The following is a 16,840-nucleotide window of genomic DNA, read 5'->3' on the forward strand; positions in this document are numbered from 1 at the left end:
GGGGGCGGCCAGCATCTGCGTCGCCAGCTCCCAATGCCAATGTGGATTGCGCCAAGATGGTCAGGAGCTCTGCAGAGAGCGCTGCCTCCGTCATACAGCACGTTGGGCAGCCTGTCGCTGCCCCAGCGAAACACAGCAATAAGGTGGCCAAATCCTGCAGCCAGGAAGCCAGCTTCAAGACGAATGAGACCGCCCTGGCCTCCAGCCCCATCTTCCTGCCACCCAATGAGGCGTTTCGCTCCCCACCTCTGCCCTACCCCAGGAGCTACCTCCCGTACCCGGTGCCAGAGGGGATAGCCATCAGCCCTCTCTCCCTTCATGGGAAAGGACACGTGTATCCGCACCCCGTCTTGCTGCCCAGCGGCAGCCTCTACCCCGGCCACCTAGCTCCCAAACCCGGCCTCCCCTACAGCCTGCCGGCAGGGCGGGGAGAGTTCATGACCTACCAGGATGCGCTGGGGATGGGGATGGTGCACCCCATGCTGCTGCAGCATTCGGCTTTGGAGATAAATAAGGAGGAGAAGGCTGAAAGGAGGTCGCGGTCTCACGAGAGGTCCCGCTATGAGGACCCAGCTCTACGGGGCCGGTTGCCGGAGCTCCTGGAGAATAGTGGGAAGATGCATTTCGAAGTACCTGGTGACAAGAGTGTGAAATTGCACCAGAGCTCTGGCCACGGTAAAAACTCTGCCAAAAGTGACAAACACCTCTTCCCAGATCTTCTGCGAGACGAGCAAGAGTCTAAAAGTGAAGTGAATGTGATGAAAGCCGGCTTTGCTGTGGAAAGCAGTAATCAGGCTAATGACCCTACAAAGCACAAGGTAGAACAGGCGTCGCAGCACAGAGATTTTATTGTAATGAGAGAGGAGTTTGGAAGAAATAATGATCTTCAGGAAACCTATAATTTCAAGCAAGCCCAGAGTTCATCGGTGTTCGGCTTAAGGAAAGACGATTTATCTGTGAGCCAGCCTAAAGAGAGAGTGACGGTCCAGCCTTCGCCTGCTTTCTTGGAAAGCGCTCACGAGAGCGATGCTCCGACTCTGGCTTTTGGCAAGGTGCAGGAGGACGCGAAGCCGTTCTGCATGGGGACTGCGCCGCCGAGCATCGACGCCAGCCAGGCTTATACCAAAGACGGAGCCGACGACGTAGAATCTGCTGACGGCAAAATATTGAAACCCAAGCCGTCTAAGTTAGCCAAGAGGATCGCAAACTCTGCTGGTTATGTAGGCGATCGATTCAAGTGCGTGACGACGGAGCTGTACGCAGACTCCAGCCAGCTGAGCCGGGAACAGCGAGCGTTGCAGGTGAGTCTGCGCGGGCCAACGGCCGCCGCGCTTTTTTGTCGTGATTTCTCTGTTGCGAGTTGCAGTCAAGTATTAAAAGTTGAGAGAAGCAACACAGGTGGGGAAATGAGAACTTTTTTTGTTAGGGCATGTTTGCCAGAAACAGTTTTAAGTAGCAAAGTAAGTTTGTTAGCGAGAGCGAGGCGATGTGAAGAACATTCTGTATGGCTTTTACCTGTGTGCACGCTAGTAAGCTTTAAAGGGCTTTTACTAAGAGCTGATAAAAATGTTATGTACGTGTGAACTGTGCAGTTACGGAGGGGAGTTGGAGAGACATGCATGTTACGTTGGCGCTAGCGGTGGCTGTAATTTCTCAGCTGGCCTGTAGTGCCAGCGATAAAAGCGCGCCCAGAAGTTGTGATTAGTATGCCAAACGTGCTGCTGGATGGAGAGGAGTCGCAGCCATGTATTAGCGGGTCTCAGGCAACGTTTGCGCCAAGCCAGCGCGTAGGGAAGAGTAGGAGCGGTATTGAGGTTGATGCTGAGGGATGAAGGACAGATACTGTGTAGGAATATCCTTAAGGTATTTTAATGAAGGGATGAGTTAAGCCAAATTGTTTTGCATTGTTAAGAAAAGAATTAGTTTATGCTTATAAAAATGGATGAAATTATCTAAATGATCCATTGAGTGCCCATTTTAATTACATAGATGGAAGGATTACAAGAGGACAGTATTTTATGTCTACCTGCTGCTTACTGTGAGGTCAGTTCTTCAAATTTTTATTACTAGACTCTTACATAAACCTTTGAGTTAAATTTCATTTCCAAATACACAAAGGGAAGTTTGTGGGCCATGGTCGTCTATTCATTGTACGATTTTGTGTTGTGTTTTTTCCCCCCCCCCTTTTTGTTTTTGTCTCTTACTACCTCCAAAATGGAATGTTTTTGTTTTATATACAGTATACATTTATATATATCTTTTATATATTTATATACTTCTATATGAAAGAATTCTGTGGTTATTTGCATATAGAAGCTAGAATACTGTTTAACAAGTCAGGTGTGTTAAACTCCTACTTAGCTATCTATCTGAAACCTTGGTTTTGAGCAGATTTGTCTTGGAAATGCTTTCATATAAGGTAAGGTAAATGAAGTAGCTTTTATCGCAAGACTTCTTTTTTTCATATCAATTCTCTTTCTAGCGTGCAATGATGCGCTTCTCAGAGTTGGAGATGAAAGAGAGAGAAGGCCAAACAGCTACCAAAGACTCAGAGGTCTGCAGATTCAGCCAGGCAGACTGGGAAAACTTGAAAGGAAACAGTGAAAAGAAGCCAAAGTCTGTCGCTCTGGAAGATGCCATTGCTGACCAAAATGACAATGACAGATGTAAGCAAATTTAGATGGCTTTCTGAAGCGTGTCTGTGTCTCTGTGCTGCAGCAGCTTGCAGCAAAGCTGCATGGGCAGCGTGATCTTCGTGTTCTTGCAGCATTGCAGGCTAAAGTCACTGACTTCAGCCTCTGCAGGTACAGAGCTGCTGCGGCTGGTGCTCTCTGTGCTTGTTTTGGCATCTGCAAGTTACTGGTTAAAACTGTGCCTGCTTTTCAGGGGATAGCTAACTGTCACCCAAGTTACTGTCTTAAAGAGATCATCCTTTTATTTCACGGGGTACCACATCAAACAGTGAAAGCGAAGGTCCAAGGTTATATTTTCAATGCAGAAAGGAGGTAGGAGAAGAGAGAGAGGCAAGGGTTCAGCTTTCTGAAGTTGCTGTAGTGCTGGGAGGTGCCAGTGTCGCAGCTTTCAGGCAAAGCAAGGATGGAGGACAAAAGGGTGACGGGGAGCGGGAAAGGACATGATCTCCCAGTTGGCTTATCCATAAAAACTGTCCATAACACTCCAGGCAATGAGAAGCTGGTTTGCCTGGGTGACTTCTTGCTGCAGTGGCTGTCAGCGTGCATGGGGCTGGCTGGCACAGGTCTGCGTGGGCAAGCGGGAGGCTGTGAAATTCCCTGTGGGCCTGGCTGCACCTTCTAGGCTGTGGCAAGGTGTCAGAGGATGATGGAAAAAGCTGCTAACAACATTGTCCTAAAGTAAGATAAACTTAAAGATAAGTAAATAAATGGTATTGGGGATTATTTTACTGTATGCAAGAAAATTTTTCTTTTTTTTGAACTCTTGGTAAGCACATGGCTTCCATCAATTATTTTGTTTTTGTTTTACCTATTTAATTAAGGGATGGATCAGTTCCTCCTGCTGGTCCTTTGTTTTTAACAACCTAGGAGGAAAAAAAATCTTTGCTAAAAGTATTGCAAAACAAGAAGAAACACTGCAGACTGTGTGGTGTGTGCGCGCGCATGCACGTGCGTTGTGTAACCCAGTGGTTAAGTGTGCTCTTCTGAGGTGGAGATTCATGACTAGGGCTAGTAGAAAATTTCATTCAGGCAATTTAATAACTTTGAATTATCGTTCTGGTCTTTGGTTAATGCTTTTGGCAGAGAGCATGCTGGTCAATCGTACTTGCTCGGTTACTCACCTAAATCAAGTTACTTTGGTATTGCTCTCACTGAAATAACAGCCTCAATAGAAATCTACCTGGCGAAGTAGCAAGAGGAAGTTTTAATTGTGGAAGCAGAGAAGGTACTCGGATGGGGAGAAGCAGGCTGAGCCTCTGCAAGCTGAGCGGGCTTTCCCTCCTCCAGGCTATATGGAGGCAGCTTCAGGGAGGAAGGCACTGCTGCCTTTGCACTCACCCTGCTAAAGCTAAGAGCTTGGCAGGCTGCCACCCAGACTCTCTCCCTTGCAGCCTCCCTTGCGCCTCAGAGGGCACAGGGTGCCCTGGTGATGTCTTTTGTTAAATCCCACCCTGGGTGTGCTGGAAGGTGTGAAGAGTGCTGGCAGCAGCAGCAGCAGAGCCCTGCCACTTTGTGCTGGGTGCAAGGCAGGATGGGTCTGGTAGGGGAGAGCGGGACAGTAGTCTTTGAGGTCAGTGATGGGTACAAGGAAAGGAGGGCGGGAGAACCTGCTTGCGGGTGTGGGGCATGCTGCACCGGGGGGGGCGTGTGTGGGGAGGAAGAGCAGAAGAGCATTAGAGCTCTGTTATTTGCTGAAACACCCCCTTTCCTGTCCTTGCAGAAGGCTGATGATATAGTGTGTCCTTAAATTCATCATTCAGTGAGGTCTCTGGCACTTGAATCTATTGGCTAAAATGTGTTTGAGACTATTAAATAACTGTCTGAAGCAGCGAAAGTATGTTCAGTCTTATGTTAGATCGTCCCTCTCCACTACTAATTAGCTCTGACTTAATAGGCTATTTCAGAGTTTGGCCAATTGTCTAAACTGCTAAAAGCGCAGATTTGTTCTGCTGAGGGAGCTCCTCTTCTGTATGCTCACCTGTGCAGCAGCAGATACTTACTGGTAGAGGTACAGGTCTCGGTAAAAGTTTTTTATCATGATGGTTCACTGCCTGCCCCTTGGGGTAGCAGCTGATAAATCAGTTTCACACTTCTTGAATGTGTAGTGGCTTGGGGTCCGGTGGGGCTTGAGCCACCAATGGTCTTGATGCATCTCTCGCTGAGTGACTGGCAAAGGGGTGATGTCCTCTGCCTGCTTCTCCCCTTCATTTGTCACCAGTGAGGGCCAGGGCTACTTATCTCCTTCCTTCCCTTTCCCTCCAGTTTTTAACCATGCTGTTGGTGCGTTTGGCTTTAAAGCTCTTGAACGGGAACTAGCCGATGGTTTTCAGCCTCTGCCGTTTTCCTTTCTGCCTCCCGCAAGATCGCTTGCGGCTTGAAACATGTTTCACCTCACCTTACGTATTGTCTGGCGTTGGCTGAAAGCACAGCGGCCTGCCTTCTCCTGGGTGAGTGAGGAATTCAGGAGCAAATCCGGCCAGCTGTTAGGCACGACCCCCACTGCGAGCGCTTCACCTGCCTGGCCTCGGCGCTGGCGGGGCAGAGGAAAACTACAGCTGAGGCTGTGCCTGTGGCACGGGGCCGGCTTGTGGGACAGGGCTCCTCCGCTGCTGCCTCGGCGAGGCTGCGGCCGTGCCTGGCATGGAGCACAGGAGCTGACTGGGGCCCTGCCACCTGCTCGTCCCCTCGGCTCCTCTAAATCTACCAGTGCGATGACAACAACAACAACAGGCTAAATAAAACAGGCCGGTGATGCTTACAGAGGCACCCGATGGGATGGAAACTACGTTTTTTTTAGCTTGCCCTGGGACTTACTTTTTTGGAAGCTAACGAAGGCACAACATCCAATTCTTTAAAACTTTTCCTTTGACTTGGCGATGCATGGCTTTCCTGTACTGAGAGTCTTCTTAAGCTTCCGTGTGCCTTCTGGAGAAGGGTGTAAAAGGTGCGGTTTTTTTATTTTATTTTCTTTTTTTTTCCCATAAAAAGAGCTGATTTAAGGGAGATAGCTGTGTTAGCTAATTAATGAGCAATTAAAGCCAAGGAGTAAAGTAGAAGTGGTTTACTTCTCTCCCATCTCATTTAGGTTTTGCCAGGCATTCTGAGAGCAGTGGTGAAGCTGCTTTGTTGCCAAGGTGACTTGTAAATGTTGCTGAGGCGATGCGGCTCCAGTGCATTTCCATAGCACAAACGTGATAAATTATGGGATGCATATGTCATGAGTCATAGGATTGTTCAGAGATCAAGTGATTTAGGCTATTGGCATGGACACACACATCAATACGGGCATGTGATGATCGCATGTTGGTTCATAACAAAGCTCTTCTAGTGGTATTGGAAATCATACACAAGTGTGAAAGATTAAATAAATTCTACAAGCTGTGAATTTCTTGATCAGGGAGTGTGATTTTACCTGTTTATCAAATTTTCTAGGAGGAAGACACTGCCCATTTAAGCCTTAGCTGTCAAAAGTAAAAACTGGTATGTTAAAAGCCTGATCTTAAGGCTCATCTTTAAGGTCATGGGGAAAAAGTTAATGCAATTCCTCTGCCTGAAGTAAACGGTGTAATGTGCCAAAGCCTTTAGAGCTGGTCTTCAGCATCAGAGCGAGGTGCTGGTGTCCCTTTGTATGGTAATTCCCTGCTTTTCTTTTCTCTCTGGGCTGCCTGTATACCTGAACAAATGAAAGATAGAGACGGTAAACATGTCCTTTGCCCTGGTCAGTTATTACCTTCCTGCCATGGGACATAGTGCAAAAACAAAAGAAAAAAAGCTAAAGTCTGTCCTGGGAGAATGTCGGTTGCAGTAGGTTTGGGCGGAAGAAAACAAACGTGGAAAGCTCCCAGGGAGAGGTACTTGGAGGGAAAAATGAAATCAGCGGTGTTCCCTCTGCCCCACAGGATTCTCAGATTTGGATGCTGAAGGTGACTTACGGAATTTTTTACAATTCTTGTGATCTCCATGCTGAATACTGAGTTTTAGCATTTGGATAGTCATTACCATCCTTGGATGAATCAAGTGTGCCTTCCATAAGTGAACACAATGAGAGGTTGCTCCAGGGGAGAGGAAAAGCTGGTTTTAGCTGCAATGTTATTTGAACAAAAGTATTGCAGCTTAAACACTAAGGTGTGTTTCCTTGTTTGCATCGCATGGGAGGGCCTGGTCTCAAGCAGCTGACAGCAGCAGGAAGATGGAAAAATGAAGGAAAGTTTTTTTGGTAGCAGGTTTGTGTGTGCGTGTAACTGTTTCTCGTGAGGTTGTAACCCGTGCCCTAAAGAGGTATTGCTTCAGGCAGAAACTATGTGAGAGGAAGCATCTTAATTCTTCCCTGTTTCTAGTTGGGTAGGACAGTGAGAAACAGTTTCAGTTGTTGGTGCTGGTTCTCATAGGTGGTGTGAGACTGGCAAATGCTGGAGGCTTGAGGAAAGAACATGTTTAGGAGCGTAATCTCCTTACTCATAGAGGTGTGTTGCTATGAGAACTCAGCATTTATCCTGTGATTCTGGCTACCTCGTCACTGTTTGAATAATGATGATATGAGGACTCCCAAGTATTTTATTGTTGTTTTCTTCCTCGGGCAGAGAAAAGGATGTTGTAGATACATGGCGGGGGGGATCAAAAGCAAATAAATTCTCCTTGTCCTTGTTGGGCATGCACGATATGCTTATGTTGCTGTGCCTCATATTGACATTTATATCTTAAATTGGGGAGACATTGTGTCTGATCTGGGTTGCTTGCAAAACAGTTTGAGGACAGAGTGGAATCTGGTGGTAAAATATTAATAGAGCCTGTGCTCCGTGAGGTGGTCACCGCTGTGCCTAGGGGAAAAACCTCTGGGCCTGCAACGTGTCCGTGCAGACGGCGTAGGGAGCCTGTCAGCCTGTGGGTTATGCCGTGTCCTGAACAGCGACTGACCTTTGTTCCCTCGCGGTGAAAATCCGCCTGTAGGAGAGGCAGGGAGCATTGTAGGCGGGGCAGATAAGCAAGGCTGTGTCCCACACGACTCCCTGGCTTCGCCATCGCCGTCCTCCCGTGTCGATGCAGGATGATTACACAACCCGGATTAACATGCGGAGTTTTCGCTCCTCTAATGGTCTTAGCTGCACCTAGCAGGATGCATTTCACAGGCGTGAGTGCAGCCAGCAGTTCTCGAGAGGGATTTCTGGCATGGCGGCCAAGGAGACGTAGCCCTGGTCGCCTGAGGGGACCCCCTGGGATGTGACTGGAGAGCAGCCACGAAGGTGTCGCAGGGCCGCTGACAGCGAGAGCTTTTTGGATAAACTTCAGTAGGTGTGTGCTGTTCTCCTCAGCACGTGGAGCCCTGGAGAAGCATCACAGTGACGAGCTGCTAGCGAGGTTACAGCAAACGTCTCTCCCCTCTTTTTATTTTGTAGCACAGACGGTCTGAGTGAGCGGCGCTCAGCATCTCTGTGCCAAGTCCTCTTGCAGATAGAGAAGGAATTAATCTGCGGCGGGTCGCTGTCGGTGCTGGCAGGCTGGAATTAGCTTGCCGTTTCCTGCAAGCCCTAAAGATTAAGACCACCAAACGCCTGCCCTTACCGCCTGCTACTTCCTCTGACCCTGAGAAGGCTTCTCTGGGAATTGGTCAGGATGAGCTTGCCTTTTATCAGGCCACACAGTGTTAGGAGCAGGAAAGCTGTCCTGATGCAGCAGTCTCATGGTGTGAGCTGTGGTGTGTATCTGCTGGTTCTGCTGCTGACATGAAGGCTACAAACAGCAGGAGTGTGGCAGAGAGTGCCTTTATCTGGTCTGTTTGGGGAAACTGGGCATGTAAGTGTAGTATTTCCTTGTGAAAGGGGGAAAACAGCAGATTGCATTAAATACATAAAATTAAATTCGATAGAAGCATTTCTGAAGTGATACTTAAAATGTGGCTGGTCCAGCTACTTGTATGCTGTGAGGAATGGGACTGCCAGTGCTGTTGGTGTGGTTATACAGCTGTTGGGTAGCATCTTCCTGTCAGATGTGCAAGCACAGGGTGTTGCCAGATTCATTCTGATTCTGGGAGACATTGGCAATTTAGAGGCGTAGTCATAGTGAGCTGAGATGCCTGTTTTCTGGAACGTGTCTGCACTGCTGGCTGGAAGAAGTGTGACAAACTGCGTTTTAAAGTCTTGAAGGGAGCAGGTGTTGGCCAGACGGCCTCGTGGAGAGGAGCATCGCCAAACAGCAGAATGGCTCAAGTGTCCTGCTCGCCTGGAAAAAGTCAGCTTTTGTTTTGATTTTTCTTGGCCAAATATCTTCTGCTGTTTTATAAAGCAGCTCTGCAGGCAGTTTCCCAAGCAGTGTGAAAATGACGCTGGGATGTCTCGGGTGCCTGCAAACATCTCCAGAGCCCTAGGTGCTACTTGGAGCCGTTTCCAAATTGTGGTGAAGAAAAATGTCATCCGAGGAGTTTTTTTTTTCTTTTCCCCCTCAGCCTTCCATTGCTGACAAGTATTTCAAGGATGGTTGTGAAACCAGAAGACGTTGGCTTCTGGAACAGCTGTAGGAAGGTGTTCTCAAGATGAGGTGGGATAGAGCTGTTCTGCGTCCAGGGGCTGCCAGTAGCTGGATGCTGGTGTGGTGGGTCTTGGAGGGGCCAGGAGGGGAGAGAGAGCTGCAGAGGAACAACATCTGCCCTGGCAGTGGGGAAGAGCAGAAGCTGAAGGGCAGGCTGTATGAGGGAGGAGGCTGAGTAAGGTGGCAGGAGGGGGAGTCAAGGAAAGGGAAGGGGAGCTGTCAGGAGTCCAAGTAGGAAACCACCAGATTTATTTGAGGGAAAGGAAGGTTGAGAAGGAGGAAGGGCAAGGAGAAGGAAGAGGAAAAGGGACAGTGAGCTGTGGGGAACTAGGATGGAGCATGCAGAGAGTTTGCCAAACAGCAGCAGACGTGCAGAAAGAGTATTGGCCAGCCAGGAGGGCTGAAATGCGTGGGAAAACCAAGTTGTTTGTGAGAATTGTAAATAGGAAGCTGATTAACCACATTACAGTCTGTACTGCGTGTCTGCCTCAGCTGGTCTGGTTAAACCCAAGAAAGAAAACCTACTCAAGATGATGTTTAAGAGTCATTTTAAGTCAAGCATCCATTTAAAATTGCTTAAACTGTCAATAAATTTGGGGGAATGGTATTGGAGAGGGGAAGCTGAAGTTAGGGCAAGCATGGCAAGGTGGGTGTTTTTGTGGATAATTTGTCAGACTAGTTTCTAGTGAGCTTTTCAAAGCTCACCTGCTTGCTGCTGCTGGAAACCCTCCGTGACAGAAGTGAGGTGTTTTTTAAAAGGAGGTGACAAAGATCATGTGACGTGCAGCAACTGGCTGGTTACTTGAAGTGTGGAAGCCTTTTTATAACCTTGGATTCAAGTACTGCTTTTTGCAAAATATCACAGCTATTCTTAGTCGTATTCCCATGTACATGTGTGCGTGCTCTGTATCCCATTTATATCTCCAGAAGAAGGGACGAATGCTTTTAAGTCAGACTCTGCAGTTTGATGTGAGAAGTTAGGGAAGGATTAGGAATTAGCAAAAGACTTGCACTTCATTATCATCGGAAGGTATTTTTGAAAACAAAGTCATTGCAAAGTGGAGCTTGTGTTATTACTGACCATGTTTTTGGGGGGTGAGGTTGCTTTCTGAAAAGGGCCTGTGCCTTCATTATCTAAAGATGTTTCTTTATTTAAAAAAGCAGGTTGTGATGTTTCTGTGGTTATAAGTATTGTGAATGTTATACTTAAATTGATGTAAAACCAACGCAAAGTATCATGCTGAGGTGTGTGCATTGTACTTAACTGCTGAGAAAACTTTTACCTTAGGCTAAGCAGAAGAGACTTGTTCTGAAGTAGGATTTTGTGTTTTTGTGCATGCCTCATGAGCCTTAAGTCGTGATGGAGATAACACTGAAGAGATCAGAGAGCATAGTTTTCTTACAGTTAATTATTTTGTATTTATTAGGTCTTGTGGTGTGTGTTTGGTTTTTTTTACTTTTAGGTAACTTTACTAGTACAGAAAACAACCAAGGTCACTTCCTTGATACTCCAGAGGAAAAAGATCTCTCAAATGAGAAATGTTATTTAGAGAGACATTCTATATATGAAAAAGAGGAAGAACAGCCAACAGAAGATATTGGCCAATATCCATGTCCACGTCTGGACAGGAAGCGTAAACACTCTGGTGAGAGAGTACAAAATGATGGGAGCCAAAATGAAAACTTTGTGGATGAACTGCAGGATGAACTTATATCAAAAGCAAAAAAGAAGAAGAACTCCAAAGGTAAGACAGTATTTTGCTTTGGTTTCTCTGAAGGAATGTCTTGTGAAAGGAACGTCCCTTTGGCTTAATGTGTTTCCATTTTTGAACTTTATAGTTACTAATGTGAGCACTGTCATTTCACTTAAAATTATATATATGTGTATATATGTGTATATATATATGTATATATAAAAAAACGTGCTATATAAGGGTAAAGCACTAGTTATTGGACACTGTAGCCACAGCAGTGCAAGTTACTGTAGTGCATGTAACCCTTAATGAGCGAACCTTTAAAATGCATAGTGTGGTGGTAAAGCTGAGACTATATGCCCCGAAAGTGAAATGTAGCTTTTGTTTTAAGTTGAGGGGGCTTTTTGATTAATTTTTAGTTATTTTTCCATTAGATGACTGGCCTGAGAGGGAAATGACAAACAGTTCCTCTAACCACTTAGAAGAGCCCAGTTGTAATGAGGTGACCAACCTGAAGGTGTGCATTGAATTAACAGGGCTCCATCCCAAAAAGCAGCGTCACCTGCAGCATCTTAGGGAACTATGGGAGCAGCAGGTGTCACCAGAGAGATCCCCGTCCGGCAAGTTGGGCCGGCAAAGCAGGAAAGATTTAGCTGAGGCTGTTCAGCCAGAGGCCACTGCAAAGGTCAAAGACTTCACAGAAGAAAGGCACACCAAGAAAAGGTCAGAGGCCAAAAGCAATAGAAGTTGGTCTGAAGAGTCCCTCAAAACAAGTGACAATGAACAAGGTATGCAGAGACTACTAGGGAAACCAGACGGCTTTAGCATTTACAGTGACGCATGCTGCCACCGGTGTTAAGGAATTGTCGAGAGATTTTTTTTTCTTTTTAAATTACATATATTTCTGTAGATGTCCATTTGTGTAAGGACTAACATCTCCTCTTTAAGAATTGCACTGTAGCTGATATTTGGCAGGCAAGAAAATGTGTTTGTGTATGTGTGTGTAACTGTTTGTGTGTGTGTGTGTGTGTGTGTTTTGGCTTAAATTCTCTTTTGTAGATAACGTGAAGGTGAAGTTTATGTCTGTAGAGGAGTGTTGGGTGGAGGGGGAAACCATGTGGGCATGCTTCTGGGTGAGGGAGGGAGCAAACAGGCTGCTCGTTGGTGTAAGAGCATTTCACCACGCATAGGATTTGAGGGGCTGTGACCCTCTGAAACAGCAGCAGCACAGCTAGCAGCTCTTGATTTTGGGAACCCAACGCCTCCAGCACCCTCAGCACTGCTGGGTTTCCCTGCCTTTCCCAGGGCATATGCTCGAGCAAAGATCATTCTCCTCCTCCAGAGAATGCCTTGCTGGTTTGTGACGGGCATATCCTGTAAATCCCTGTGGCCTCACTCCCTTGTTGCTTGGCAGAGATCTTCCCAGCTGCTCTCTCCTAAGGGGCTGCTTCCTCAAAGCACATCAGCTTTACTTGGCTTGTTTCTGGCTGCTTGCCCTCACTCCACTTCTCCTTTTTCCTCACCCTCTCTGCCTTTTCTGCTCGTTCCCTATCCTGGGGGAGATCCTGTGGAGGCAATCTTTCAAATTGTCCTTTGGACAGACAAGTGACTGACCTATTCCCACTTGTCCTCATCCCATGGCACGTTGTTTGCTATGCTGCTTTTCCCCTTCCTTGTGACGTTTGCTGCTGTAGCTTGGTTGGAGGCCGAGCGGGGAATGGCAGCACACAGCTCATGTGGTCGACCCCTCTTGTGTGTCCCTCTCACCTTGTCATGAATCCATGCCTCCACTGGTCACGGCAGGGAGCACTTGTCTCCTCTTGGCTTTTTAGGTAAAAGCTTGCAAATACTTTTCTTCCTTCCTCTCCTCTTCTCCATCCAAGTCTTCTGCCTGCTTTTGAGGAAAGGCTGGTTCTGGGAGGGGGAACTCCAGATTGGATGTTTGGGCTCCTTCCTTCTTCACAGACTTGGGAGCTTCATCAGACTGGTGAAAAACATTCACCCTCCAGCTGGCCTAGCCTGTAGTGGAGCTGAGATCCCCTCAAAAGAGAGAAGCACGAGGAGAGTGGATCCTATTGTCCCATGCTGTGGGAACGACTGAGTGCAGATCCCCCTGCACCAATGAAAGTTTTCCTGGGTAGCATCTCTGAAATGATCACAGGCAAAAGTCTCGGCTTCCCTTCTATCCTAAAGCTCCTCACCCATCTTTCCCCTTAGTAGGATTATCTGAAGGCAGAAATCCCCAAACTTTGATGGGATGGGGAAGGTTCTCCAAAGGGATTCATGGAGCAGGAGATCAAAACTTAGTTTGAGCTTTGACTCTTACTCCCTTGCTTTATGTGCTGCCTTGGCGAGCATAGTATCATCTCAGACATCCCTGCCTGTCACCTGCTCCCCTTTGTACTTTCAGAAAGAGATACCTTGTAGAGATTAAACGAGGGTCACTAACAAGAAGCTACATTGCGTAAGGATGCTCCAGCTTTCACCTGCAGTGCCTCCCCTGGCAGTGACAGGCTTCTTTAACGTGATCTCGGGTAAGGAAAAAAAAAGGTGGCTCCCGATTTATGCACTGTTCCCAAAGGCATTCAGATTCAGTCGCCCCATGGCTATGAAAAATCTCTTGGGATTGGAAGCTGCTATAAAACCATAAACTTGATTAAATTATGCCTCGCTATTCATTGTGCAGAGGCACTGGAGATTGTTCAGATCACTTTGCTTATGCTTTTCCAGCCGTGTTGAAGTGTAAACCTTTGAATCTCTTTTTGTTAGTTCACTAGGATGAGGATGTTTTTCCCCATTGTGCAACAGAGCATCTTCTGTGTGACGGTTGCGTGAGGATGGAAACTTGCAGCTTGTCTTGCCCAGCACTAGTCCTCAAACTTCACTTAAGCAAGCAGATACTGTGAATACTACCCTGTTGCTTGCAGCTTTTTTTTCCTCTGGGGCTGGGAACAACTGTTTCCAGTGCCCAAGTGCTGCCTGGGAACACGGCAGTCTCTGCTGCTGGGAAGCTGGTTGTCTCCCCAGAAGCAGGCTGTAGCAGGGCATCGAGGTTGGCCCCTGTGCTCCTGAAGACTTAGTCTAGCAGCAGAACGATTTGCTGCCTTTGCCAGCAAATCTCTGGGAAGATGGACAGTGCTGACTTCTGGGCTTGTTGCCCCAGTGTGTTCAACCCAGGATTTTAGTGTGGGGGGAGTCATCTGTTGCACTGCAGGCTGCCACTGGTCTGTCACCTCTTTGTCACCCAGTCAGTGCCTGCTGGCTGGGTGACCAAGCGGTGGCCACTGGAAATGCTCCCCCAGTGACTTTTTGGCTGTCCCCTCCTTGCAGCCTCACTTGTGGGTCAGAACCACAAGAGCGGGGATGTGGCTAGCCTGAAATAATTTCAAGGCCCTGCCTCATGCTGCTCATGAGGTGACATTGCCTGTGCTGGCTCTCTGGGGCACAGCAGGTCTGTGAGTGTGGAGATGCCTGCAACCTCAGGGCATCATGCCACTTGTCCAGACCTGTGGCCAATGTGGGAGTCATGGTTTCTGCTGGGGTCCCAGCTAGAGCAATAACCTCCCAGCGCTGCCATTGGTTTGGTAGCTAGCTCATCTGACAGTGCCCTGGGGAGCTGCAGCCACTCGCCGAGCTCAAGGAGAAAACCCAGGCAGCATGGAAACAAAAACCTCAAGCAAAAGAGCCAGGAGGTTCTTGCCCACCGGGAAAGCCACTGCCTGTCCCTCAGAGCCACCTTGGGTTGCTGGCAGTGCAGCAGCCACTGGCTTTCGGGGGCAGGTGGGAGGAGGCAGCTGCCGGGTGGGAGCTGGGGAAGTGAGCATTCAGCTGACGCGACAGCAGCTGCTTTGCCGTGTGGACCTCTCTGTCGCCTGCTCCTGTTGGAAGGGAGGCAGGTCCTGCTCTTGAGTCAAACTCGCCACAACCCACATCAGGCCTGGGTTTTTTGGGGGTTTTGGTTTAGGTTTTTGCTTTTGTTTTAATTGATATTTGGGGATATTCCTGCCCACTCTTCTTTTCCTTCTGCCTTCAAGTATGTCAGAAAGATGGGGTAGGATTCCAGGATTAATCTCTTGCCTTTTTTCTGCCCATGTTTCTTGCATTTCCCAGGCAGATGCTTGGCTTTTTCTGCATAGCACTGGCTTCTTTGCAATGTTATTGATCCCAAAGCTCCTAGGCATAGCATTGCTACTCTCAACCTCTTGGCTGTGGTGCTCGGTTAGCCTGGTGCCTGCTGTGATCGCTGTGGAGGGTCAAAGTGGAGCACAGAGTTTATGTGGAACTTGCAGGCTGGAGCACACATTTTTTGTGGTGATTAAACTTCTGCTTTTAATGCCTTGGCATCCCTGCATGGGAAAGCCTGCAGTTCTTTGAGATAGGCCTCCCTTCCTGTGTGTTTTTCATCCATCCTCTCGGTATTTCTGTCCTTCTCCAGACCTGTGAGGTTTTTTTTAATTTCTATTCTAGTTTTTCTACATGCAGCAGTTTCTTGCTTCCCTTTGCACTCACCAGATCTCATCACTGCTGGTTTCCATCCTTGCAGTTTTTTTTAGTAAATGCTTAAGTAGATAATCATGATATTTCTGTACTGGAATTGAGATTTTCAGATGCTACTCCAGTTCGGTTAGTTTGGAACAGAAGAATTAAACACTCCTTAGTTCATGTTGTCTGCAGGGTTGGAAAGACAGCCTTGCATCTGTAGGCTCAGTTTATGTAGGCTCAGCTTACGACTAGATGCCTTCCTTCAGGACTGCAAAGCCTAAAAATCTTACTGGATTTTTGCTGAACAGTCTGCATATCGTGTGTCCTGTAAATTCCCTGACATCTGCTTGGCAAGCTGCGGTACGCATCTTTTTGTAGAAAGCTGCTTGAAAGAACTAAGGGATTTCTGTTTTCATCTTTAATCTAGAAAGCCTTCTGCAAGTTGCTTTCACAGATCTATTTAAAGGAAGACAAAAGTGTGAAGCTGCCCACCAAGAGGATTCTAGATTTTCTTTTCTTTTCTATGGACTGACTCTGGATCGAGTCTTTTTAAATAAAGATCTCTTTTCTCTGAGCAGCTGCCTTATTTGCTCCTGCTATCTCTTCTGTTCTGAAAGTAGCATCACTTCACAGACTTCTCAGAGCAAAGGAGCCTCTTTCAAGTGCTCAGGGTTTTTCTGCACCCTCCCTCCGTGGTGTGGTATTGTTTGGCTGAAGTGTCCCTTCCTTTCCAGCAACCTTTAATTTTTCTGTCAAAAAAAGTCAACTTTCCTGTCCTTGTTTTGTTGTAAACCTGCTTCTGCTGTAAAGAAGGGGGGTGGGGTGGAGAAAGTAACCATGCGTTTTGCATGTGGCCCAGATTGTGGGATCCAGCTTACTAGAGCTAACCCCCGGAGAAAACCCTGCCCTGCTGGTATCCTGCCATGGGTGGCAGAGCACTGGCCTTCGTTCCTCAATGTCCCAGGGCTTTCTGGTCTCACAGAAAGACTCACTTGTGGACAGAGTCCTCAGCAGAACACAGCTGGTTACTTTTCCTGAGAAAACCCTGCACTTTTTGGTAGACTGTTCGCACAGGGCATCTGTAGGGATGGCTCCTTGAGTAGCCTTTCTTCTCCTGGTTTGGTTTTGAAGTAAAAATGTTGCCAAGGAGACGTTTCCCATCTTACTGCTGTCTTATGGCTAAGCTCAACATTCCCCGTCGTGCTGTCCCATCGGGACCCCATCCACACTCCTGCCTCTCTTGGTTCCCCTCCTCCCCTGCCATCCATGCGCCTTCCCTGCCACCACACTTGGCCAAAGGTCGACAAGCCCAGCCGGGCCCAGGCTGCTGGAGGAGTTGGTTCCCCTTCAGATAAATGAGTTCCAGGTAAGGAGGTGAGATTTTCTGCAGCGAGGCGGTGCGGTGGCGGCTTCCTGCTCTGCCCGTGGCGGCAGGGGGGTGGGTCGGGC

At 47.7% G+C, this 16,840-nt stretch overlaps 1 protein-coding gene across 1 annotated transcript in view; it reads left to right on the forward strand.

The window, feature by feature from the left end:
- Nucleotides 1-16,840, forward strand: part of BCOR (BCL6 corepressor) — a 38,259-nt gene that overhangs the window by 4,169 nt on the left and 17,250 nt on the right. The window contains exons 4-8 of the mRNA XM_008948380.1: nucleotides 9-1,301; nucleotides 1,990-2,043; nucleotides 2,483-2,666; nucleotides 10,679-10,960; nucleotides 11,344-11,697. Of these exons, the coding sequence (XP_008946628.1) occupies nucleotides 9-1,301; nucleotides 1,990-2,043; nucleotides 2,483-2,666; nucleotides 10,679-10,960; nucleotides 11,344-11,697 (2,167 nt within the window). The remainder of the gene's footprint in view (nucleotides 1-8; nucleotides 1,302-1,989; nucleotides 2,044-2,482; nucleotides 2,667-10,678; nucleotides 10,961-11,343; nucleotides 11,698-16,840) is intronic.

Source organism: Merops nubicus, unplaced genomic scaffold (genome assembly GCF_000691845.1).
Source record: "Merops nubicus isolate BGI_N331 unplaced genomic scaffold, ASM69184v1 scaffold40649, whole genome shotgun sequence".
NCBI classification, from domain to species: Eukaryota; Metazoa; Chordata; class Aves; order Coraciiformes; family Meropidae; genus Merops; species Merops nubicus.